The sequence below is a fragment of the Embiotoca jacksoni genome, unplaced genomic scaffold, assembly GCF_022577435.1.
Source record: "Embiotoca jacksoni isolate LCO1_2020_lvr unplaced genomic scaffold, fEmbJac1.0.p SCAF_10, whole genome shotgun sequence".
Lineage (NCBI taxonomy): Eukaryota > Metazoa > Chordata > Actinopteri > Embiotocidae > Embiotoca > Embiotoca jacksoni.
The window spans coordinates 5,314,500-5,341,370 of NW_027185230.1; the positions used below are offsets into that span (position 1 = coordinate 5,314,500).

General features: G+C 41.8%; 3 protein-coding genes across 6 annotated transcripts; 2 read left to right on the forward strand and 1 right to left on the reverse strand.

Annotated features, from left to right (window-relative positions):
- Positions 1-495: 495 nt before the first annotated feature.
- smad2 (SMAD family member 2) lies at positions 496-19,959 on the reverse strand. 4 transcript variants are annotated; one of them, XM_069162454.1, is made up of 11 exons: positions 19,798-19,959; positions 16,833-17,347; positions 11,055-11,144; positions 10,129-10,322; positions 9,177-9,311; positions 8,846-8,908; positions 8,515-8,568; positions 8,001-8,213; positions 7,489-7,626; positions 6,448-6,592; positions 496-4,550 (listed from the first exon to the last, which is right to left on the reverse strand). In XM_069162454.1, exons 2-11 carry the CDS (start codon positions 17,087-17,089, stop codon positions 4,427-4,429), a joined length of 1,413 nt encoding a protein of 470 aa, XP_069018555.1. In that variant the 5' UTR covers positions 17,090-17,347; positions 19,798-19,959; the 3' UTR covers positions 496-4,426. The 4 variants fall into 4 exon arrangements, with proteins under 4 accessions (XP_069018555.1, XP_069018536.1, XP_069018546.1 ...); XM_069162435.1 differs by having other exon boundaries at positions 8,834-8,908; XM_069162445.1 differs by lacking the exon at positions 19,798-19,959 and adding an exon at positions 19,518-19,603 and having other exon boundaries at positions 8,834-8,908.
- Positions 19,960-22,081: 2,122 nt separating this feature from the next.
- Positions 22,082-23,419, forward strand: LOC138206027 (N-acetyllactosaminide beta-1,3-N-acetylglucosaminyltransferase 2). The gene has a single exon (XM_069162475.1). The coding sequence runs from the start codon at positions 22,082-22,084 to the stop codon at positions 23,417-23,419; it is 1,338 nt and encodes a 445-aa protein (XP_069018576.1).
- A 2,408-nt stretch (positions 23,420-25,827) lies between these two features.
- On the forward strand, positions 25,828-26,490 carry LOC138204776 (heat shock protein 30-like). Its single transcript, XM_069160260.1, has one exon. It carries the CDS (start codon positions 25,828-25,830, stop codon positions 26,488-26,490), a length of 663 nt encoding a protein of 220 aa, XP_069016361.1.
- The last annotated feature ends 381 nt before the right edge of the window (positions 26,491-26,871 follow it).

Genomic DNA, 26,871 nt, shown 5'->3' on the forward strand with positions numbered 1-26,871 from the left:
CCTGTCCTCAGCCGATGAATAAGCCCCGCCCACCGTTGGTAAGTCTGAAACACCACTGATATAAAACATCACCACACAGACCGAGACATTAAACTAATGTTTGCGATTTGTTTTGACTGTGAAAAGTGAGCAAGGGAATATTTTCCACAAACAAGGACGTCAATTAAATTGAAGATTTTGAGCTAAACTCTTTAACGGCAGCGAATTTATTTTCAAAACAGATATGCGAGTAGTGTTACGAATCTCAGAAGACTTGGTGTCAGTATTATTTTTTTTAATCACAATTCCTCCCAAGCTACCTGCTATAATCCAGGAATGAGTGTGACTGTAAGGCTGTATGGTTATTGGTAATACTTGCATAAAAGCCGAGGAAGTGTCGTAACATTTTTATGTATTATGCGTCATCTACGACTCGTGTCTTTGGTTATGTTTATTACACGACATAAAAAAAAACTCAAATTATTTCATATCCAGCCATTTAACACAAGACACGACTGAATTAAAACAGCTTTATTAGTGTACACTATAAGAAGTGGGAGGATAGTTGGAAAGCCTATGAAGATCATCAGTGTTTGAAGAAGATAGAAATCCTAACAGACTGTTGTCTAATGGAATATGCTCTGTTGATAGCAAGCAAAAGGAACAGTATGTATGGTAAAAGAAAACGTACAACTATATAACATCATAGAACATCACGAGTGACATGTAGAAACTTCACTTTCTCCAAAAAGCAACCTTCTTATTGGATTGACCAGAGAGAGGCTTATTTGGGGATACACAATTGTCATCACAATAAGGAAAAAAATAAAAAATAAAAATACATACAATGTGATCTGTAAATAGGAATGTGGACCTTCAGAATGTGTTGAAGTCGCCTTCATGAAACCTCATGAGAAGAGTTGGTTTGAGGGCACATTGTTAGGTGGCACTCCATTTCAAGAAAAAAAAAATAAAAATAGGTAGATGCGAAGGCTTTTTGCTGGATCCTGGCAATGTGCACAAAACGGCATGTCAGCAAAGAAACCGTGTACATTTCCAAATGGGGAACCGTTTTAGAGTGTACAGTCCAAACAACTTGATGCCACTGCATAGAATAAACATGTGGGGGAGCAAAGACACAACGACCTAAAGAAGGAAACACTTCCTTTTTTTGTTTGAGGATGTGAAAACATTGGCTGGACTTTTGGAAGTCCAGTCGACATTTGTTCCCAAATAAAAGAAAAAGAAAATATGACAGGCCAGCAAAAATACAAGACAGTTGGACAGATAGATAACATGTATAGAGACAAACATCACTGCATTTGGCTGGTTTAAGTCTGGTTGAAAGTGAATATTAGATAGATGAATGGTGAAAATGTTGTTTTTGTTGGGTTTTTTTTCTCCTAAAAGAAAGTATCGTTCACGATTTAGCTCGGCTCAAACCAAGATAAAGACGGGCAGTTTGTTTGGAGAGTTTTCATGTGTCAACCTTTCTGTGCAAAGTACATCTCCTCCTGGGGAGAAAATGTCATCCATCTAATCTTGAAAAGTTTCCTGCAGGATGCTGAAAAATATGTCTGATTAATCACCAGGATTTCTGAACTTCTTGTCTCAGCCCTTATACGAAAAACTAAAACTTCATTAACATTTGATTTTGTTCTTTTTTTTTTAAATTTTTTTTAAATCATTTGTTAATAGAGAATAAACAAACACAAAGAGTGAATGTGTTTACACGCACACCGACAACCACGGCGCCTTCTGTCAGGAGAACTTGGAAGCAGGAGAGCTGGAATGTAAAAATATGAGCCAAGATAATGACTTCAGTGTATATCTTTTTTTTTTTTTATGTCCCGATTACAATCGCAGTTTTCACGGTAACGTTCTGCTTCTGCATTCGATGCTGGAACACACTCGGCAGCGCAGAGGTCTCAGCTGGGATATGATATCCCGGGTGCATGTAAACCCACTCACAGTAAATGAACAGTGTACAAACATGGTGAGCTCTGAAAGTCAAACCGCTGCAGCGCTGAAATCGTCTGCAGCTTTTTACACCGTGAACTGGAATGTCCCAGGTTTGGTAGAGTAAGACGGAATTCAACAAATTCACCTTCTTGCGTCGGAGCCGTCTGAATTTACAGCAACAGCTGTAACACTGAAACAAAACACTGTACACCCCGCTGCTGGATTATATCCCAGCGTCCATAAAGTCGGTCATTTTAAACGGCTTCATTTTCCAATGACGGCGCTACGTCACTGTGAAATGTTTGTCTTCATTTGTAGAGCTACAGAATTCATCGAACCAAACCTCGGGGGGGGAAGAAAAAAAAAAAAAAAAAAAAAAAGGCTAATTTAAATATTAAGATTACGCCAATAAAACGCAAAACCTGCACTCGGTCTTTGGTCACACCCCCGGAGCTAAAAAAAAAAAAAAAAATATGAGTAACAATAAGGCAAGAAAGTCAACATTTCTAACAGCTTAAAGAATATTTTTTTTGTATCCAAATGAGGATGGCGGAGAGGATTATTTGTCGGTCACTGAGCACACGTTTAAATCTAAGGAACTGTCTTCAGTGGTAAATTCGGTGAGTGTTGCATTCTATGCTACATATATCACAAATCATCATCAAGCTGTTATAATTTCAACAGAGGGTATATTCTAAAAAAAATAAAAAAAAATATTGAATTGGAATAAAAAGGAAGAAAGCTTTGAAGATTTTAAATATATTTATATATAAAAAAATACATGAAAAATACAAAAATGTAGCTAAAAGATTGTGTAAAGAAAATAACAACGGTGTTGTATAACTAGCTTGCTGAATATTTAAAGCTTAAATACTCTGAAAAGATTTGGACTCTAAAATACCAATGTGGGTACCAGCTGGCTTCACGGATCAGAAATCCTAATTAAAACAAATGAATGGAGCCAATTCGGATCATTTAGGGACCAAAAGCTTTACAATGATTATTCTATTATATGGGGAATTCTTATTTGTAATTATCTTGGCTTGTATTGGTCTTTTCGACATTCCTATCTGTACAATTCAAAGCATATTCTTGCTGTATTTTACATCAAAGGCAACTTTCTTAAGGGTGCATAATTTGGGGTAGTGCAAGTACAGTAAAGAAGCAATTAAAGTCCCACACTGCAGGACTTTTCCTATCGATAAAAGGTCAATAATTGGAAATGTGTGCATCAGTCCAAGCATTACGAGAGACTTGTGCATTTTCTTACACCTGTGAAACGGGTTTCTTTTTTTTCTTTTTTTTTTAATGTCGTTCAGACAGAAGGAGGCCACATTGAAGCATTGCAGTTTAACCCTGTGTATCTTCAAGTCCTACATGGAGCTCCTCCTCATAAACGAGCGGATGTTAACTATAACAAAACTGTACTGAAGAGAATGTGAAGAGAGAGAGCGAGAGAGCGAGAGCATGCAGAGGGTAAACGGAGTGAGAACAAACCGTCGGGCTTTACGAACATGAAGGGGGCCGATCTGAATGCGGCTCTTGCTCTGACAATTTCTCAAACTTCTTCCTTCCAATTATCTGTGCTTGGTAGTCACAGACCACATGCATGTTAAGACGAACACTCCTCACGGTTTCGGTTCTTTGATCCACTGCACCCTCTCGGTTGAACTGGAGCAACGGAGGAGATGACGGCGTGTTCACTGCAACTGTGCGTGTGAAGTCGGGGCATGTTGGATTCATTTGAAAGACTTGTTCTCCCGGTGCTCAGCCCTTTAACAGCTGAAGATCCGTGCGGCCCAGCGTAGGCAGGTCCGTAGAGAAGAGGGGTGACGGGGAGGAACAGCTCGGATAAAATGGAACACTTGTTTGGTCACCAAAACCAAGAAGGAAAGAAAAGAAAAAAGAATCCTGTCCAGGCGTGAAGTTGACTTTGGTTGAACGTAAGCCTGGAGTGGCAGTACTGCTGTTGGTCAGCCTCGTGTAAACGGAAATACTGACAGTGGATCAAAAGTTTGTGCTGTGGTAAATAGGTAGTGAAGAGGCAAGCCGAGCGAGCGGTTGGACAGACCGTCCCGTAAATTACAAGGTCACATGCTCCATCCGCCGAAACCGCTGTTGTTGTGTCACTGAGGAGGGCAACAGAGCTCCGTCAGCGGCCGGTCCGTCGTCACGTCGCTCTCTCGTCGTGTTGATATTGCAGAGTGGTTTCAATTACTCGCTCGATGACAACTACATTGTCAGCCGGATATCCAAGTCCACTGTGACATCACTGTTAACATTCCACTGTTGTCCATTTATGTCTTTCTCTCACCCTCCGGGTCCATGGTGTAGTATTATTTTTATTTATTTTTTTCTGTTGTTTTGTTTTTAAAATGTTGTTAGTTCATCACTTAAGACTGCATGGTGGTGGTCTTCTTTAGGACATACTGTTAAAACACTGTGAAATGTCAGTTTGACTGCTACGGCTGCAGCAGGACTCCGTTTAGGACATGCTGGAGCAGCGCACTGAGGGTGAACCCATTTGGGTCAACACCTTATCCAGCCACTGGAGGGGGCCGTTGAGATGCAGCTCAATCCAACAGGGGGTGCTGGTTACAGTCTGACGTCTGGAGGAATAAAACACAGAATAAAGATAAGAAAAAAAAAAAACGAATATTTAAGTGGTACATGGTATGAATCTAATTGATTATAAAGATAGTCACAACCCCAGAAGAACTGATATATCGGTATTAATTAAATATGAGAAACGGTATTACCCTAATACAAGAAGGAGGATGTTGTTTTTTTTTGTGATGAACAACAAATTAATAAAAAGTGAGCGGGAGCTGGCATTGCCCGGGTTGGACCAGAGGATCAAACACAGCTGACTGCTCTGTGGTCCAGCCAGGCTTGGCCCCGACTCCACAGCAGGGACACCGACTGCTAACCAGACAGGCTACACAGCGGCTTAACCCCGGCCACTGAGAACAAGCCAAAACACCCCCACAAACGCTGCCGTCTGGCTCCTGAGAGGGGACAACACAAAGTGGAGCCAGGAGCAGAACAGATGTTTGCCGGACGGACGGACGGACGGACAGACGGAGTGACAAGAGATACAGACAAATGCTCTGTAACCTCTGACATTTTTACAACAAAAGGATGAATAGAGGGGAGCTCGTACACATGCGGTGCAGATGAGAGCATGAAGCTCAAACAAACCTATTACTGTTCAACTGATCACACAAAAATGTCGATGTACAGATGTGAGGTAACATCTGTATTTATATATAAACAACAGTGGGGCAGCCAGAGTAGAATCCCATCCTGATGTTTCATATATATCTGGCTGCCAGATTGCTTTCTAAGTGAAATCACGTCATAATGAAGTTGTATGTGCACAGGATGTGGCGATTTCAAATCTTACGGTAAAATAAAAACGGCTTCAATAGCACACACCATGTAAACTGTAATATATACGTCAACCTGTCGGGACAGTGTCAATGTAGCAGGGTTCGTTTAAATTTGAAACTAAACTCTTTTAAAACTTTCTCAAACCTCAATGTAGGAAAAGTACAACGCAGATTTTTGAAGAGTGAACTTTGCAAGTTAGTTGTGTCATTTGTACAGAAGTGAGAATGGAACCAAGGACTGAACTTCTCCGTAGCTCTCGGTTTTATTTTAATTTCTCACAAATATTTGTGACAACCAAATGCAGCGTTACGGATGTCTTCCTGGAGAGACGATCACATTCTTCCTTTCTGTGTAACAGTCAGCTTTTTACTCTGCCTTCGACTACAAACGTGTTTTAATTTCGACGTGGTCGGACAGCATGTCTGACAGCGCAGTTCCTTAAATGTCATTGCGAAGCTTTTAAAAAGTGCCTCCTGCTGCCATTTTGGAGCTGCACAGAGCAGGCGTAGGCATGAAGAACTGATGCCTTTACACCCAACCATGTTAGAGTGAATTAAAAAAAAAAAAAAAAAGAAACTTGAATAACCTCTGATTCATACAACACCAAAATTACAATCCAACAAAGAAATGATAGACCTCAGACTCCCAGGACCCAGAACCAGATAGATGCTGTTATGAGCCACAACATGTGCAACAATTTTAGAACAAAGTAAAAAAAAAAAAACAACACACACAATAAGCGGTTTGCACACAAAGGCAAACTAAATTGGATACAAATTGATTGCCACATTTCAGAAACCATCTTGTGCAGAGCAATATCAGATTAGAGGTTTCGCCCCATGCAATTTAAGATAACCCTACTTTGGCAGATGAAAAGCTATGACATTGCAGCTTTTCTTTTCATATGCCTTTTGCAACAATCAAAAAATAAACACAGCCCTGAGTAGAAATTGCACAGCCCAGAAGCAGTCACTGTGTCACCACGCTTTCAGCATGACCTTGTTTCACAAGGACACACCAGTGAATTCAACTGTGCAACTCCCTCGTCTGATGGGCACCTTACAGCCCCCCCCCCCCCTCCCCCCGTTAATTATGGATGACTGCGTAACACACCTGTACTCTGCTCCCCAGCCCTTGACGAAGCTCATTCTGATGGTGCACATCCTGGTGAGTTGGTATACTGCCTCGAAGCCCTGATTGACCGACTGGGCCAGCAGAGCCGCAAACTCCTGGTTGTTAAATATCTTCAGATTACAGCCTTAAAAAAATAAAAAAAAAAAATAAAAAAAAGAGAGACAAGCATGAGGAAGAGACTCGTCATCCCCACAAGAAAGCGTTAAATCAAAGCATCTTCTCCCTTCTCGGACAATACAATCCATGCAAGTGGCTCAAGTACTTTTTGTTTTATTCCTGATTAAGTCCGATGTGTTCAAATTTGAATATATACAGATGTTTTACAGAAAGAAAGCCAAAGTTAATTACAAATTACTTCACCACCATTTGTATTTCTAAAACCGGTGGCTACAAAATTGGTGGTTTCACTTCGGCACTACTGTGAACGTAATTTAAAAACACCAAGCAGAGGCATGGTGAGGTGTGGGTATGTTGGTGATTATCCTCCACGAGGCTGACAAGTCCGACGCCTGAGCGACGAAGAGATCCTTGTGTTACGTTTCTGTGCCTCAATAATGATCCTGTTCACGCTGCTCATTTGGCCATGAATGAAATGTTCAAAGTTCCATGGGTACAGATGAGTCAGTGTGTGGGTGAGTGTCTGAGGAAACTGTCCCATTGTAGAAGCTCTTAGTGTCTTTCCTCAAGCTTCACTTCATCAATATCAGGTGAAAGGAAAGTCATGTTTTGTATATCAGTCAGGACTATTATCATCATGTAGATGAGCCATTACGTATCAACAGCTACAGTTTTGTTTGGCGGTTATTGCTCCTCTCATACTAATCAATGCCCCCATATAAAAGTTAGAGCCTGGTCTCGATCCACTTTTTAACAATAAACATTAACACTGCAATACATCTTGTTAGCAAACCAGAAGAGAGGTTTTATAGATCAGTGGCAAAACAACTACTTGGCTCAATAAAGACGAAGAAATGGTGTGTGTGTGTGTGTGTGTGTGTGTGTGTGTGTGTGTGTGTGAACCTGGTGGTATCTTGCAGACTGTTGCAGGGTGCCAGCCGTATCGCTGGTTGCAGTTGGGACTCTGGACAAAAATGGCACTGTCGCTGAGGCACTCGGCGAACACCTCCCCACCGATGTAATACAACCTCACTCCGCGACCTGCACAAGAAGAAACAGAAGAATAATGTGAAGAGATAAAAGATACAACTCAATTTACGCAAGTGCTGCAGTTACAATCACCAATTTAGAACTATAGAAAATGTATAATTTTTGTATTTTAAATCATATTTTATTTTCCAATTGTAATTTTTTTTTTTAGAACAGTGTGTATGTATCGATAGATTTTTATTTGTAAAAATGTTCACATCTCAGAGCCTCTCTATAAGTTGCCCGCTCTGTCAAGATACTCTTACTGCTGTTACCACATCATGCTGTAAAGGAGCGCTGCAACACCTCCACTGTAACAATCCTTTTAACCTTTTGTACACATAATAAGTGATAAACTACTGAGTGTTTATGTGCATGCGACATACCTATATGTCTCCTTGTCATTTCAACAGTTGCGTTCCTGTTGACGTTGCTGAGAAGCCCTAAACAGAAGCGCTCAGAGTTGGAGGGGTCGGTGAAGCCGTCGACGGTCAGAGACGGCTGCGAGGCGTGGAACGTCTCTCCAACCCGCTGGTTCAGCTCGTAGTAGGCTATAGAGCACCAGAAAGCTGGTTCGCTGTAGGTGACCGGCTGAAGGTCTGAAAAGAAATCGGCGAGGAAATATTTGACATGTTTGTCTTTTGAAATCTTGAGCTGCCTCCATGTTTCTAGCTCCCAAATTAAAGCTTTTTTTATGCTTTAATTTCTGGACAGGATTTTAATTTTCAATATGACATTTCCCTAATGTACAGTTTTAATATAAATAGAACTACCTTGAGTCTATAACACATAGGAAAAAGCCTGAGGAAGACCCAGTCGTGTTTTAACTTTCCAGAACTCTGTCATGATTTGCTATGACTGAAGAAAACCGATGAAGAAATCAAAACAGAGTAGTCTTACCCAGGCCATGACTGACAGGCGACAGGGTGCTCGGTGACATTTCTGCTGGTGAGCCTGAAAGAAAAAACACATAACACGTTATTGTAATCTGCTCTTCATTTGATATACAGGTTTTGTTAACTGTGCCGCTTCATGTTACCGATACTATTTAGAATAAATACATTCACTGCGGCAGTGATGTATGCTTGTCAGCACAAAAATAAAATAATCCACACATTCAGGTGTCAAGACGGATCTTCCGGGATATCTATATTGTCTTTTTCCAGACAGTGAGATACACAGCAGCCCATAAACTACCTCGGACACTCAACAAAGCTACCTGATTCCATACTTTGATTCATCTGCTGGTCACTGGTTTCTCCATCTTCACTCATGTAACCAGGTGGAGGAGTGTCTGTAAAAAAACACATACAATATAAGAGCACAGTTCAAACAAGCCACTGCTTCATATCCTGAGAATGAACTGAACTCGGGTCCTCGTGTGTGATTGTAAGTTATGCATGTACAACAACATGCACTGCGGAAAACCTGTACTCGACCAGCAGCAAACCCCTTCGCCCCGGAGAGGTCAGTTCTTTCCACATTCGAAACAAATCTAGTTGGAAGTTAAAAAAAAAATTACTTTGGAAATAAGAGTTGTATTTCCTGCCCCGTATACAGACCTGGTATGTAGTTATTAGGAGGGTCAATGCCTGCAGGGAAGTTGGTGTTTTCCGGGATGGAGTTTGTAAAGTCGTCTAGAGGTGGAAGCTCTGTCAGAATCTCCGTGTGGCGCGGCACCAACACCGGAGGGAGCACTGAAGACAAAGGGTGCATCGTTTACAAAGGGTCAATACCATTTGTCCATCAAGTACATATTTGCAACTACATTCTGCCTATAACAAACACATGGAAACGCACATTTCGACCTTGTTCACTGCAAAATCTCCATACATACATACACAAACACAAAAACCACTACAAACGCTCAAATAAGCGTGCCGGGCCAATAATCGACATCAACGAAACTCAAATTCCAGAGAAGAATATTCTGAGCTTCAGTGAGCTGGTTTTCTTTTAGCAGTTTTGTTTTAAAAACAACTATAAATGAATAAATAATGAGCCAAGTTGTAAACTTGGAATTGCTAGTGCGAGGCAAACGTAAAGAAACCAGGATATATCCACAACTGTTATTATCGTTATGTGGGGCACACGCTCAATACACTGAGCTACGATGGGCCTGCGTGAGTTGAATTGTGAGGTCATCATTTCCCCCCAATTGCTTCATTTTAAATATCCACACTGATACACAGAAATGGGATGTTTAATAAAAAAAAATAAAAAAAAATCTAAACTTTAGACGGTGTTTTGAAAAGAAAAGAAAAACAAAAACTGCCGTTTTATTGACCGAGAACAGCACTTGGTTGTGGAGAAGAGGCCACGATGTAGAGAAAAGTGATTGTTTTTCAAAATATCCATTTTAGTGTGGAGAAGGAGATTTAGATCCAAGATCGAAAACTGACCACCGTGATTATAGACTTGTTGGAGGACACCTTGAGGACCGCAGCCAGCAAGACTCACAGACAGAGCAAATACTATTTCACAAAACGACACACAATTGTGAAGGATCCTCACCAGGGGTCTCCACTCTCTGGTAATGGTAGGGATTGACACACACTTCATCTTTCTTGAGGTTGAATGCATACTGGCAGGTGTCGATGGCCCTCAGCTCATGGTGGCTGTGAAGGTCAGGCCATCTCCACAGGCGGCAGTAGATGACGTGGGGCAGGCCCTTGCGATGAGAAACCTGAAGACGCCCGTCCAGCGACCTGAGAGGGTGGAGAGAGAGCGAGAGAGAGAGAGAGAGAGAGAGAGAGAAGATGGCTAATAGCTCAATGATGTGCCCACTTCTTGATGGTAGACTAGAAGAAGTGAGAAATTCCTAAAGGTTTATGCTTTCTTGAGTTTGCGGATGGTGTGCGCCGAGATAATATCGAATTATAAAAGAAAACGAGAGTCGCTAAGGAAAGACACAAACCAGTGGAATTAAGGACACTGGTTCTGTTCTATAGACGAACCCTTATTTTACAAGAATCCTCATCCCAGTTTCATAGATCCGTAGTCAGAGTGATCTCTTAAATTTCTACATTTCAGAAACAGAACAAAACTTTAATCTTTTCTGATCCTTTATAAATAAAAATATATATAATTGACTAGCCTTGCTCAACAGTAAATACAAAACAGTGAGCATCCGTCATATATTGCTGAATCCACTTATTTGTCCACATCTAATATACATCATACTTTCACTAAAATACACGCATTATTTCCTTTTTGCTCGTATTAGAAAAAGTGTTGATAAGGTTGTAGAATAATTGATGATTACATTACAGACAGTCTAAAAGTCTTTTAATGATTTCAATGAACAGACATGGTCAGACGTATCACTGTGCACTGATACTGTAGACTGCAGAAAGACAGATGGTTATTAATGAAGGAAATGAATGGATGTATGCTGATTGTCGCTCATTGTGTATTTGTGCGTATGCGAGTGTATTCACCTGCTGTGGTCAGGGTAGCCGTACATGCCTGTGGAGTCCCACTGCTCTATCGTGTGGCCTGAGCCTAGACCCCAAAGGTCTGAGCAATTGCTACAGACACACACACACACACACACACACACACACACACACACACACACACACACAGAAGACATGCCCCCACACACGCACACACACACACACACACACAAAGACATGTGCAAAAAGGATAAAATAAAAGCAAAACAGATGGTAAACATGAGGTGTTCCATTCCAAATTAGTAGGATGAAATCACAAATATGTACAGTTGGTCTCTTAATGGCATGAAGAAAGGAAAGAGATCCAAACTCCTCGGCTTCCCAGTAAGAGACTAACTGGATGACAGATGATTGTGCGACAAATCCAAATCCAACAAATAACGATGTGGTGCAATCAGGTGATGCAGAAGGCTGGAGGGGATTGAACAGTGGAGGGTTGTTACAACATTTATATGAAAGATGATACCAAGATTTATCTAAATAAAACATTTCATAGATCTCAGAAAATGAGATGCGCAAACAATTATTATCATCATCAAATTAGACAAATTTAATGGCTCTGATATTTTGTAGTCGAATGTGATTTTTGCTGAAGCAAATGCAACACTTGGCAGCTTCTTCGAAGTGCTGACATAATAGACATGTTGAATTGTTTTACTTCTTTATTGGGCTTTCAGGTTAATAAATAAGGCCCTGTAAATAATATCTAAAGCACACATCCACAAAATTTCTGCATATTATTTCTAAGACATGACAGGTGTGATGTGAAGAAAAGAAGTTTCACATGAAATATATACATCTACACAACAATGGTATGTGAATGAGGACTAAAGAACACACAATATGTGTCACGTGACAACAGAAAAAACAGTCATGTGTATGCACATACAGACGAGGTGTGTTTGACTGGAGAAAGCACACATCCTGACTGTTGCTAACTTGTCCTGTAAAGCTCTACTGATACCCTGTTACCACCGAGAGAATCCGGTTCTGGTTTCTGGGATGATGTTCATGCCAGGTCGGCATTTGGAACTTCGAAGAACCGGTTTGCTTTTCCACGGGCTTCAGGGCCATGTCATTACTGTGTATGTCTGTGTATGTCTTCACTTTACCAGTAAAACCAGTGCCAACGTCAAGCACAACACCAACAATAGTAGACCAGAGTGCAAGGAGACAGTTAGTCTCCTCCACAAAGCACTTTCGTTTGTCTTTACGACATTTGTACATCCATGCTGAAGCTTTTTAAAACAACAAAAAAAGAAGGTTTCACTAAGTTTTAGCTGGTCTTGGTTGTTTAAAGATAATCCAGTCTTTAGACTGGGGTTAGGTAGCAAACCTCCACACTTTTATGGTAGCAACCAAATTTACTCGGTAGTATCTAGCAACAAAAACACCTTGTCATCAGGACCAAATTTCGATAGCTAGTAGGCTACATCCACACCGACATGTTTTAGTTTTAAAACGTTTAACTTTTGCTCCACTTCCACAGGAGTCTCATCAGAACCAGTAAACCACAATGGTTTACATACACAGCTTCAACTTGGGCAGATAAAATCACTTGGTTTCAATTTATGTAGCTTAAAGCGGAGAGGAGGATGAGGAAGAGGAAGGGGAAGAGGAAGAGGAAGGGGGGAGAGAGAGAGAGAGAGAGAGAGAGAGAGAGAGAGGAGCGAGAGGAGAAGAGAGAGAGAAGAGAAGAGAGAGAGGAGCGAGGAGCGAGAGAGAGGTGAGAAGAGAGAGAGAGAGAGAGAGGATTTTGTTTACTGATAAGAACAAAGTGAGTGTCATGCTTGTCTCTCCAAGATTTTCTATCTCAACACTTGTCAGAGTACTCAGCGTTCTACAACTACGAGTTCCAAGTGTACAATCTCCTGATGTAGATCATCTTCTGTCCTCCTCCTTTCTCACTTGAAGGTCAAGAGTACAATCAGTGTGCTGTCAGTCAGGAGCTCCCTGTCTGAGCAGGACGCTTGAGCGTCATCACCTGTAAATCACTCTGGGTGAAACCTAAAAGGCTAACGTTGTAATTTAGACAACTTATGACTTCAATTTGAAAATGTGCAAAACTGTACAAGAATATTTCCACCCAGACATGATGTAAACTGTTTTTAATGTGATGAAACCGTTATCTCAGATTTCCATCACCACTGGAGAAGCCACCCATTCCTTTCCCTGACACATTTCCTACCGCCACTCAAACAGCAATCTACAAAGTCCTACACCTGCTATCTCATCACAATCCTGCAGACATCCTTCAGACATCCTCCACCCAACCCCCACCCTCCCAAACAAGACATCTACAAGACCAAAGCCAGAGCACATTATCTTAGACAAAGGGAAGTGATCTACTCATCAGGAGCCTGATATGCTATCTACTGAAAACTAAAAAAGCATCCTGCCCTTCATGGCCGGTTTGCCCTCAATATGTAGGGATTTCTGCCAGAACACCATCAATCCAGGAAAAATGATGGCCTCGAAAATCTTACACAGCCAAACACCCAACAGGCTGTTTCTTTTAGTAAAAAAAAAAAAACTGTGTTTTTATTGTTATCAATTCAGAAAAGCAGCGGAAATAAGCAATAAGGTGTGGAAAAGCACCTTATTGTCTATTTTCAAGTATTTGCGAATTCACGACCGTCCTCTCCACAGACTGACTCAGCATAAACGTCAAAGATAAGAAGTGACACAACGCAAAGCAGGAGACTTCTAATGAAGTTGAAACGACACAAGTTGAATAGTTACTAGCCGAGGACAGGAGCGACAATCAAGTAAATGTCTTACAAGACCCATCGTGACCTTATCAGCAGCGCCAGTTCAGAAGCTACTATCTAACCTAAATTCCTGAGTGTGAAGAAACAGAGAAGTCTGGCATTAGCCTCACATGGTTCTCCTGCTGCCCTTCTAATCCCTTTTATTTTCCCTTTAGCCGCACTTGTTCCATTAACAGGAGCTCTCCTCGTTTCTCATCTACGCTCCAACGTCCTACCGGTTCCTCAACAATCAAGCCAATTTCTAGTCTACTGTTTACTACACAGTATATAACCACATGTTGTAATTTATGCCACAATGTCACCTCGAGTAAATATCCGCCAAATGTTTGCGCGACTCATTTGAGCTTTCATGTTATTCTAGCCCTGCCCCGCTTCATACTTTATTTACACAACACTCACTTGCAGTACACACTGGGACCTACCAGTGTACAAGCGACTCTAATGTGTTGCTGTGCTCACTTGACGAAGCGCTATTTCAATTCTTTGATATCAAGATACATTATTTGATGTAGCGTATCCGTGGGAGAGGCAGATCTACACGACCTGCATTCAAACTGTAACGTGATTAGATCTGTCCGACTTCAGCCAGAAATCTGAGCGGAGTGCATTGCTGAGAAAGTGTCCACCCACTGAGAACCTCGTCATCTGATAATATTACACATTAGATGTAGAAGGTGAGCCTTTCCGTGATGACAGAAATGTAAACAAGCACAGCGCACCACCGTCTGCCAACGCTACACCTGCCGTGTTTATATTTCTTGTCGCCTCATCACCTGTTTCACAAAGCGTGTGCAATAAAAATGCTGCAAATCCAAGTGCAGTTCCGGATCATCTCGTCACACGCACACCAGATTCACCTGGAGTACATCACATTATGATGTCAGATGAAAATGATGTTTTGCTTTCCATTGGGGTGGGGAGGTGGAGGTAGGTGGGGGGGATTTGGTGATCAGGAGTAGCAGCCTTTAGTGACATGCCAGTTCAGGGTGTGGAGTATGAGAAATATCGGAGTCTCTGAAGGAATTTATTATATTATTCATAGTATGTAATTAAAAGGAAACCAATAGAGACAGAAAGAGGGGAAAGAAAACATTACGTAGAATATTTAAATAGGGAAGCTCATAAAATCTTCACAGAGCAGCCTGGTTATCTCCCCTTTCTGCTGATCCCCTGCGGTTTGACTGACGTTGATCACATGCTTCGAGCAGGGCTCCCCTGACTTTGCCACTTTTGTCATGATAAGGTTTCACCTGGTCTGGTGACTGGACATGCGCACCGAATCACGTGACACATGGGACCATACTGAAGCTATACTGAAAGACACACGAACAGTAACTATTTGGACTATGTGCGTGCAGTATGAGCAGGCTTGGGTGCACAAAAAGAAAACTATTTTACACAAAGTATGTGCATTTGGGTTGGGTGTCTTTGAAATGTCTATTTTCTGTTACAAGGATGAAGATCTAATGTAACAAGGTTCTGTTTTCACAGAGTATGAAACTCTGGCTATAACTCTCTAATAATAAGAGGGTGTCCTTAACAGTAACATCTTCAGACATCCGACATCACGCTGTGTTTGAACTTATACATATTAAATAGAAACAAATTCATATTTTATTTTCATTTTTTCATCTGCTGCTTTGACTTAAGTCTTGGTCTTCCATTTTTTTCTTAACATCTTCGATGTTCCTCATGTACGATGCAGTCTGTGTGATGAGGTGGGACGGTGTGCGCACCAAACCGCGGGGCACAAGTAAAGCCCTTCTAACCTGTATTTGGCCAACGGGTATTTAGACTGCCTCGTTTCTTTGGTTCTTTGTTTAAATATTTTAGTTTACAAAATGCCAGTATAGCATGTGCAAGCTTTCCAGCTTTAGTTCCAAAAACAGGTGCACGGCGATAATATCTTCAGAACCGTTTGGGAAATCAAGTACTTCATTAGCTGACGTGGCCAATCCAGCGTACTGATACAAACACTTATCCAATTAGTCACTCATGCTGTTGTGCCATCAGTTAAACACAAAAGCATCTCCAGTTCCACTCAACGTGATCCTTGAAGCAGGTGCTTCTTCCGCCAAAGAACATTTAAATCCCGGTCAAGTCAAGATGATGCAGACTATTGATGCATCACTAAAACTATTAGAACAGTGATAAACTCTCAAAACATTGGAAGCTATTGGGATGACATTGCTCATATGTAAGCCTTAAATTATCACTGCAACAATCATCTTATCAATGTACGGCTCTGAAAGAAAACACAGAAACAAGGTTCAGCAGTTCAGAACAGTAAAGGTGCAAAGTACCACAATGTAGATACGACCAGAGCCTGTTGCACTTTCAGACATGATCAGCATAGAGTACAGTGTGAGGGCACGATGGGAGTTCTCTGCATATAGTTCAATGGATTTCAAGTCTAATCGTGGTGGACATCTGTTTCCTCCAATCAGGTTTCACTTCTGCTGCCCTGCTAACCTATGGCACAGCATATAAAGGGAAGTGGACCCCCTGTTGCAGAACAAATACTTTTCTTCCTGCAAGTTTGTGCGTGCCTGTCACCCTTCTTCTTACTTTCATGTGCGTTGATACGCCTCGCTGCGCTCATCAGAAGCGGTGGTGTTGCGGTGCACCAACACGCGCTGCCTGCGGATGTGTTTTTTTGTGTGAAAGTGCGTTTGTGCTCAAACAATCCATTACTTGATCGGTGTGGATAATCAATTCGCCATTTGAGCCATTTATCGAACTAACTTTGCTCTTCCAGATTCTCAAATATGAGAAAATATTTTGTTTGTCGGACATGACAAACTTGCTGTTTGTGCAAGTGTTTGCGTGTACTAGTAGCCGAGACTGTGTGCGCTTCACCTAAATATCTTGACACACAGAGCTGTTGTGCCAGTTATTGTGTGTGTGTGTGTGTGTGTGTGTGTGTGCACGTACAACAGACATAAACACATAGAAATACAGGCTGTGTGTGTGTCCTCCTCTCACCTACCTGGGTATGGTGACACACTTTGTGTTGCTGTTCTGTGTACTGATGGCTTTCTCGAGCTCATCCAGCTGTCCGGTCTTCTTCAGCTTCTTCACCAGACTTTTCACAGCTTTTTCACACCATTTCTCCTCCTGTCCTCCGCCGTTCTGCTCCCCAACTCCTCCGATTCCTCCTCCCGCTCCTCCACTCCCTGCTGGAGTCTTCTTCCATCCCAGGAGGCGTTTCACAACGGGGGGAGTGAAGGGAAGGATGGAGGACATGGTGGCTGGTGTATTTTACTGTGGCCTTAAGAGAGTTCTGATGCCCCTCTAAATTGACGTAAAGTGAAACGGGGGAATGATAAGAAGGTGATACCGGCGATGGGTCGGAATTCCCACGGGAGGGTTTTTTCTAAACAGAATATATGTATGTGGTTGTAAGTAATGTTTTATCTAAACTAAGGCATTGGTCTTGAGGAGTCCTGAGGAATGTGGAAAACCAGAAAAGAAAGCTGCAGAGAGGAGCAAATCCAAAGAAACCTAAAAAAAAAAAAAAAAAAAAAAAACAGGGAGAGAAAGCACACATCAACACTTGTACATAAAAAGTAAGACAATTACAAGACACAAAATGTGATAACAAATTTAGTGCATAAAATTAGTTTTTGAAACAATTACATCATTTATGCCCACATATAAAGTTTTTTTTTTTTTTTGCCAAAAGCCATGATTATCCTTTCTCTCATAGCCCCCTGCTGTGAACCCTCCCACTGTACACAGCACCTTAAGTATCAACTATCAGTCAACGCACAACACATTCAGCAAATAGTTTTTAAACGGTGCGTGACCGCTCGTCTGCCAGACTCTGATGTATACACTCTTTAGCTTATCTTATATTAACAAAATTAAGCTCTGCTGTTCGCAAAACCACTTTAACTTCAGGATCGTTTAACAAAGACTTTATTGCTCACTTTACTGACAGTCGGCAAGGACTGGGTATACCATATAGAATTTGGACAAATATAAAAAACTGTGATAAATTAGATGGTGTAATTTTGAATAAATGTCACATTTATGAGACAGTAAGTTCTGAAAACTTCAGCGATGGTGAAATGAAGCAGAATTATCCTTTATCAACATACACTTGTTATAATTGGAGGCAACATTAACTGCATTTCACCATTTACACTAAAACTGATCACAAATCCTGTTCTAGTTTTCTTTCTTTACGCGAGCCACTTTTAAAAAAAAAAACTCCTGAGAATTTAAAGTCGTGTTCAAACATTGTTTTTACTTAGAGGAGAGGAAATTACATTACGGGTGGCAAATCTATGTCAATATCTATGCTTAATCCGACAACCAAAACCAGCGTTCACCCTTTCGTAGGAAACCCGAGCGGTGTTAAACCCCAGTCAGTAGCACGGTCTTAAGACTCAGCTAAAAACCTGTTGACCCATTCACCCAACTGCTAACCTTTTAAGTCTCACAAATCCCTCCTTCAGTCTATCAACCTGATAGTCCACCCACACCTCTATTTTGGCAGGTGAGCAATTCACGACCATACCGGCCCGAGCAACAGTACTACAAACAGCTAGTGAAATGTGGGGCTGCATTGACCAGTTACACACACACACACACACACACACACACACACACGATACAGCTGTGATGTGAGCTCCGACTTGCAAACGTAACCTTATCCCGTATTATAGCTCTCGTGCAATTACCAAGATCCATTTTCCAGACTATCGATGGGAGCACACGTGCTCAAGACAAGACTGAATTCACATAAAACACTCTTAAATGAAATTTGATAATACATCCTTTTTTTTTTTTTTTCTTCCATGGACCCAGTTTTGCCCAAACACGAACTCCTTTACCTTTAGATTAGCGTCAGCTGCACTATCGATCGACGGGACTTCAATAAGTACCGATACAAGCCCCTCATCGATGCAGATTTATTTCTCAAGCTCGGTCCGAGCTCCTTCTGAGAATTACATTCACGGGCTGACCCGTCGGACTGTTCACTTAAATAGTACAGTATGAACGGCTTTGAAGAACGAGTCCGATTATATGTTCTGAAAAAAATAAACCAACTTGCAGTCCAGGTAAGCTGCATTTGTTTTGATTTCATCCAGCGACATGCGGTCTATCGAGTCCGGCTTCAAAGCACGTGCAGTAAACGAGTGCTTCAGGGACACAAAAGGAGGCGAAATCACGGTTTTTTTTTTTTTTTCTTGAAACAACAACAACAACAACAACCGGGGGACAAAAACGCTGTCGTGCGTAGGAGTCTTCAAAGTGGACAGAGACATTTCAAATCCTAAGTTAAGGAACCAGAAGCACACACACACACACACACACACATACACACAAAAAGGTGCTAATAAAATGATCACAATACATCTCACAACGCCGACACGAGCTCTCGTGGGGGGGGGGGGGATTTGAGGGTAAAAAATAAAATAAAATAAAATAAACAAGGTTATTTTGTCTGCAACGTTTCGTCTTTTTTTTTTTTTTTAATGGGCGAAACTGTGTGTTTTTTAGGTCACTTTCTCCCAAGACCGTAAACACAACACACGATGTGAAGAATAAGCTAACGCTACTAGCGGCTATTGAAACCAGCCAGAGGACGCAGACTTTGACGAGCCGCACAAAAAAAAAAAAAAAAAAGAAAAGCGACTTTATTTCATCGCTGGGGGTCATTTACCGTCAGCTCGAGTCACAGTGAAGCTATTCGCGTTTCTTTTGTCTTGAAACGACTGATAGTCTCCCCTCTCTCTCTCTCTCTCTCTCTCTCTCTCCTCCCCTCGCCTCCAAAAAAGAAAAAAGAAAAACACACCAAAAAAAAAAAAAAAAAAAAAAAAAGAGTATGAAAAAAATCCGCTAGCACGCTTTGCTACTTTGTATCACAGACACATAAACAGGTCTGTTGCATGTTTCGTCGCTCGCCGATCAAAGCTCCTCCCGTTGTTTAAATACATACTTACCCGACGGGGAGATGAAACGTCGCTTTGCGGTCGCTCAGGTGCCTGTCGGAAACGCCTGTTTGGTCATTTTGAAACGCTTCCACAGAGAGACTTTAAACTGTATTTTCCTTCCTCCGAGCCGCCGGGGATGATGGCCCCTCATTCAAAGCTCAACCAAACATGTATCGGTTCACGCAAAAAAAAAACAAAAAAAAAAAAAAAAAAAACGGGAACGTAGCGTGACTCCGGAAAGCCCCGCCTCTTCTCTCTTGTGATTGGACAGACTCGGGTGTTCGGCCGGTAACCTGTTGCAAGACGTGTGTTCTATTGGTTTGAGGCCCTGTCCGTCATACGACTGAACCATACGAAGGTATGTCGGCGATGTTTATCAGTGGGTACCTTGATTGTTCTTTTAAAATTGCATAATACAAATCTCTCTCTCTCTCTCTCTCTCTCTCTCTATGTATATATATATATATATATAATCTTAAATGCTTGAAGATATTCATACATTATATTACTAAAATATAACATTATATATTAAAGTTAATGTAAATATAAATAGTAATTCATTAATTCACTCTATAATAGCCTAGATGCAGAGGTGGCCCCATAAAATGACATCCAAGCTTTCCAATCAACAGTGAATATAACTGCATTTAGTTACACTAAGTACACTAGAGTACAAATCAAGGTATGCCCATTTCATGCAGCTTTATACTTCCACTCCACTAAATCTCAGAGGCAGATTTTGCCCGTTTTTACTCCATTACATGTTTCTGATAAACTGATAAAGGATGAAGTTTGAGAAAATCCTCCTCCTTCTTTAGCTAAATTTAAAAAACCCACGTGGATTGGCTAGGGAATGTCACAAAGCTGAAAACAGAGCTGTTCAGAATTTATGGAAAGTTGACTTTTTGAAGATCTGTATTTTACAGGACACTGATGCCACAAACACGTGTTTCTCTTTTAGAATACGATGCATTGCTCTAGATTAAAGTAACAACAGTATAGCGCAATTAGCTCAACCTTAAAATAGTCAAATTAAATGCACACATGAATGCAGCAGTATTATTAATTCAGAAACATCACATTTAATAGTAAAACACTGCCAGGGAATATTTTAGGGCAGAATAAGTATTTTTTACTTAAGTAAATTGTGCTGCTAATACCTACATCATTTTCCCTAAGTGAAGTTTTGAAAGCAGGAGTTTTTTCTTGAAGTGGAATATCTTCACAGTTTGGTATTATTCCTTTTACTCGAGTAAACTACTACTTACTTCCTCTCCCGCCAATGAATCTCTGCACTTTGCGAGTGTTTTTTGGGGTTTGGGGTAATGATTGTGATGTAAATGACCAGTGGGTTGGGTCGTTTTTTTTAGCAGGCCATTTGGCTACATCATGCAAATGCAATATGCACCTGCAGCACATGCAAATAAAATATCGCTCTTTCAGAAATCATTGCCTGAAATCAATCTGTCAGTAGGAAATAGTAGTGCACCAATTGCATGAATGTTTTTTTTTTTTTTTTTTTTCTTCAGCCAAAGAGGCGCATGCTCGGTGCACACAGGAGTACCTCACCTGGGACGTGTTGCTCAGCTGCTGCTTCGCTGTGGCAGAAACCCAGGTTGAGAGGACGCACCGTGATGGACAGAAACGATGCGCTACGGACCTGCCACGTTAAAACGAGCCGATAAATAGTCCGGATGAAAAGACGAAAACAAGAAGTGGACACTCCAAGTTACTGAGTCTTTTATCTCGGTCGGAAAGTTCACTCTTTTGTAAGTAATTTAATGCTTCGGTTTTAACCTATTTCCTAGTAAGGGGAACTCACTAGCTTTGGCAAACAATTGCAAGCATTTGTCACAAGTTTCTGCTGTATCAGGTTTATATAAATAGTATATTTCCCTGACAGAGACCATAAGCTATTTGTTTATTGACCAACTGTGGTAGTCAATATTCCCGTGTGTGTAGAAAGAAAGAAAGAAAGACTGAGTTAATCCACTTCATTTCTTATGACATGTTCCACACTGTGTCTACAGGGGCTGTGTGTCTACTGCCAGGTAGGTACAGGTTGATGCTCTGAGTGTGTAGACAAGAACAGATAATAACCCTCAATGGACCATCACTAAGGAGACAGAAACTCCAGAGGGTTGACTGCAGTGTTTGCTATAAAATCTCAGGTAGACTCATGTCACTGCTGGTCTGCGCTCTATGAAAGAAGGGAGGGTAATTATAATATTTCATGTGCTATTATTATGTAATTTCTTACATATTTGTGTGTCTGATTTGTACTGCGCAGGCAATGGGAAAATTCTGCAAATGCAACAGTAGACTGCTGTGCATGTGCCTGCTGCCTTGTATGATGACAGGCCACCTCCTGATTTACATCATGGTCTCCATATTCGTCACCATCTCCTACAGTCCTCCCAAAATAACCACGCACTTCATTGCCCCTGGGATTTCTTCTAATTCTTCAACTTTGGCCTCGCACCCGGTCGCCCCTTTCTGGAACCTTCGTCTGGTAGACAGTGCGCTGTGGAACCAGCTGCAGCATGCTTGGGACCGTCAGCACAATCCCATACTAAGAGGAAACACGACGGGGAGAATGACAAAGCCGAAAGCAAAGGTTTTATCAGAAAATGGGGATGAATGTCTTTCTGACTGCACGTTGCGCAAGTGTTCAGTCCCTCTTGTGCATGATTTAAACAGCTTGCCAGAACATATCAGGGCATTTATCAGGTCAATGCACTGCAGGGACTACCCCCTCCTTATCAATCAGCCTGGTATGTGTGGGAGGAATAGCTTTGGTCTACACTCCCTCATGCTCCTCTTGGCCGTCAAATCTCAAGTGGGGAACTTTGAAAACAGACAGGCTATCCGTGAAACGTGGGGCCGCAGTGGTCTGGTGAAGGGGGAATCAAATAAGAAAGGCGGACTAGTGCGAATCGTGTTTCTGCTGGGAAGGCAGGACTCAAGTACAGGCCCTCACCCAGACCTCAAAAACCTCCTGGAGCTTGAGAACCAGAAATATGGGGATATCCTACAGTGGGATTTCAGAGATGCCTTCTTTAATTTGACCCTAAAGGACCTGCTGTTCTGGGGTTGGCTAAAGCAATACTGCCCCACGGCCACCTTCGTCTTCAAAGGGGATGATGATGTCTTCGTTCGAACGGATGCCCTCCTGGATTACCTGCACAAGCAGTGGGAGGAGCACAAGCTGTGGAGAGCCTTTACAAATGAAACGGACATGGATTTGTTTGTTGGGGATGTCATCAATAACGCAATGCCCAACCGCGAACCATCCATGAAATACTACATACCGGAAAGTTTCTACAAAGGCGCGTACCCACCCTACGCTGGCGGAGGAGGGGTGGTGTATTCCGTCTCACTCGCTTTACGTCTGAGAGAGGTGTCCGAGAGGGTTCGCCTTTTCCCTATCGATGACGTGTATCTTGGAATGTGCCTGCACAGACTCGGGCTCTCTCCCCACCATCACCCAGGCTTTTTAACGTTTGATCTCCCAGAGACCGACAGGGGGAATCCCTGTGCGTACAGATCTGTCCTGCTCGTTCACAGACGGAGTCCTAAAGAGATGCTGACGCTGTGGAAACAGCTCCAGAATCTACCCGGTCGGTGCTGAGGGCTCATTTATTTGGGCGGCACGGTGGTGCAGTGGTTAGCATTGTCGCCTCACAGCAAAAAGGTTCTAGGTTTGAATCCGGTCCTGGGCCTTTCTGTGCGGAGTTTGCATGTTCTCCCTGTGCTTGCGTGGGTTCTCTCCGGGTTCTCCGGCTTCCTCCCATCATCCAAAAACATGCACCTCAGGTCAGGTTACCTGGCGCCGCGCTAGTGGCAGCCTGTTGCAGCAGCTCCCCCCTGAGAGCCCCCCTGCTGTAGCGAAGAAATTTCTCCTCGGGGATTAATAGAGTACTATAAAATAAAAAAAAAAATTGCCAACCAAATAGGATTTACTGAGTACTGGATGAATGCTACTACCACATTCATTGAAACTAAGTACACTTTGTGACTGCATCTCAATGTCAAGCAAGCGGTACCCTCTAAAGGTCAAATGTAATGTACCTTTTCTCAGAGGAGTTGTATAAATCTGAGGAGGAGACTGATCTACCTCAAAAGGTACTTCTATTAGAAGGGCATTAAAAAATAAAAGCATGTACTTGGTACTCTTTTAATCAATACAGGTGCATTTGCACCCTTTCAACATAAAAGTTTTATTTTACTACCTGAAGAAACTACAGTACCTTACATATTGTATGTGTGAAGACTATACTTTAGATATGTTTGGAAGAGTGTGGCTGGTAAACATCAATTTATTTGTGTTTTTTTTTTTTTTACTTTTTTAAGCATTTTTTCTACCAAGTCAGCAATTCCACCATGAAACTAATCATCATCACATTACAGACTTTTGTAGCTTCGAAATCAACACCTGACTTTGACAGTGGTTTTAATTTTGCCTGGGAGGGTATAATGCTTGGAAGAATGTTGGTATCTTAGTTTGTTCTGACGATTAGAGTTAATTCAAATTTTCTTTTTTTTTTTTTTTTATCTCAAAAATGTTCCTGAGTTAAACAGCAGCCTTAGATGTTCCAGATTTGTGCTCACTCCCAGTTACTAAAGTTTAACGTCCACAATGATTGATTTTGAATAATTATAGTGGGACTGTTCTTGTTGTGTTTATTGAAGGATTTTGTATTCAAATCGTGAGTAATGGTAATAGTCTGCATTTACGGTCTCAAAGCGCTTTTACAGCTTGCTTCCCATTCATCCACTCACACACATATTCACACACCAATGCCATGCGAGGTGCTCACCTGCCATCGGGAGCAACTTGGGGTTCAGTGTCTTGGCCAAGGACACTTCGGCATGAAGACAGGAGAACGCCGGGGATCGAATCGCCAACATTATTATTAGCGGGCAACCTGCTCTTCCATCTGAGTCACAGCCGTCCCGTGGGGATGGGGATGTGAACGGAGATAACCACGAACAACAGGAATGCTCATGTATATGTTGCTGTAACCAAGGATTGCTACATAGATGTATGATGTTCCTGGGTGAATAAAAGTTTTTAAAACATTCCAAAATTTCAAATTTGCATTTCAAAACGAAAGTTGAATTATTTTGTACATGAAGTTCTGTGTTGAATTGAGATAATAATAAGACAATCTTTGAACCACAACGTCTGTTTAAAGAATGTTGATATGGAGTCAAAATGAAAGCAGTAAACAGCATTGCAAGCACATCAGTGAATATTTACCAAGAGCCTTCGCAGTTGGAAATGTTGACTCATCATTCAACAATGAAATACATAGTCCTGTTAATATAGCATTTGAAAATGACAGTGGGTGTGTCTGATACTTCACTCTTCTCTTCTCTTCTCTTCTCTTCTCTTCTCTTCTCTTCTCTTCTCTTCTCTTCTCTTCTCTTCTCTTCTCTTCTCTTCTCTTCTTCTGATAACATTAAACTCCATTCTTGTCTGCTCCCAATTATTGATTTTGGTACTAATAGGCAGACAGTGGCTTCAGAGAAATACACTTGCAGGAGATAAGTTGATAAGAGCTGATGAAGACGAATCAGAAAACAGGAAGATGGAGGCAACTGCTCCGAATAGTTTTATTACAGCAACTCTGGTCTTATTTCATTTTGTTTCTGCTGCACGTGGAGAAACTGGATACATAGAAACAGAAGTAATATCTTGGAGGTCCGTCAGAGGGCATTGCAGTTATGGTCCATTACGACTTTTATCTAATGATGAGTTTAACTGACATCTAGTGTTGGCATTTTGTAAATGCAGGAGCATTCCTGAAAGCACAGGAATGATGGCGTAACATCAGCACTCAAGTGAAAAAGCTCCACCCAGTGGAGATCTGTGGTAATGACCATAAAGTTCCTGAAGACTCTGGACCTCCTCCAGTTACAGTATAAAAACGGGACCGTCCCACTGCTGAGACAGAAAGCAACACAAGAAGACAACAGACACTTGAACGGCGTTTCATCTCACATCAAGAGGACCCAACACTAAACACTCTGAAGATGCTGTGCTCTCATGGATTCCAGTCTGCCCTCAGTCCATTCATGGACTTCTACTGGCCTGTACGCAGTCTGTGTCCAGAGGTCAAACCTCTTTTCCACCAGCAGCATCTCCTGCAGAGAAACCTACGGGAGCTGCGCAGCCGTCTGGAGCTGATGGACAAACTTCAACACGAGAGCCCGGAGGAGACGGAGCCTTTCCAAACCGGCGTGGCCACGCAGCCAGCCTCCTACCGGCTGGAGAACGAGGGAGAGCACTTTGGTCTGATCCTGGACACTCGAGGCTTTTCCCCAGAGCAGCTGTCTGTCAGGCAGGTGGGCAGGAAGCTGACAGTCAGCGGGAAGACGGAGAAGAAGCAGGAGGACGGAGAAGGCTCCTACTCTTACAGAATCCAGGAGTTCAGACAGGAGTTGGATCTGCCTGAAGGGCTGAACCCTGAAGACGTCACCTGCCGCCTGTCTCCAGACGGGAAGCTCCACATCCAGGCAGCCAGAGCTCCACGTGTGGAGGAGGCTGAGAGAGAGATGACCATCAAGAGGAGCTTGGAGGAGGAGACACAGCAGAGTGTGTGTTCACAGGCAGAAGACAGCAGCACAACCCAGGACAAACCTGAACAAATGGACTCATGTATGCAAGCTGATGTGACAATGAGAAGTGTTTTATAATAATGAATGAAGATCATGTTGCTTTTGAAGGTTTGTAACTAAATAAATGTATTCATTTACAACTATTATAGTTCTATGGTGTTATTACTTTTGTAATTTGAAAAATAGTGTTTTAAGTAAATCTTAAAACAGACAATAAAACATAAAACAACAGAAAGGACCATAGCTCCACATGCAGCAGCTCCAACAATAACATGCTCTTTACACACTGATGCTTTACTATTAATAATGTAATGATGTCATATATAATAACATATCAGTCATAGGGACCCAAGCAGTACTTTTATTTTAATACTTTAACGAAAACATTTCTGCTACTATTTATCTACTTTTACTTACGACAAGTATTACCTGAGTATCTTTAAATTGCCGTATTGGAAT

Excerpts from the sequence above, each read along its gene's own strand:
- smad2 (XM_069162435.1), bottom strand. The coding sequence starts at position 17,089 with ATGTCCTCCATCCTTCCCTTCACTCCCCCCGTTGTGAAACGCCTCCTG. Across the intron at positions 9,312-10,128 it reads CCAGAGAGTGGAGACCCCTG|TGCTCCCTCCGGTGTTGGTG; the intron begins GTGAGGATCCTT and ends CTTTGTCTTCAG. Across the intron at positions 7,627-8,000 it reads AATGACAAGGAGACATATAG|GTCGCGGAGTGAGGTTGTAT; the intron begins GTATGTCGCATG and ends CTTCTTGTGCAG.
- LOC138206027 (XM_069162475.1), top strand. The coding sequence starts at position 22,082 with ATGGGAAAATTCTGCAAATGCAACAGTAGACTGCTGTGCATGTGCCTG.
- LOC138204776 (XM_069160260.1), top strand. The coding sequence starts at position 25,828 with ATGCTGTGCTCTCATGGATTCCAGTCTGCCCTCAGTCCATTCATGGAC.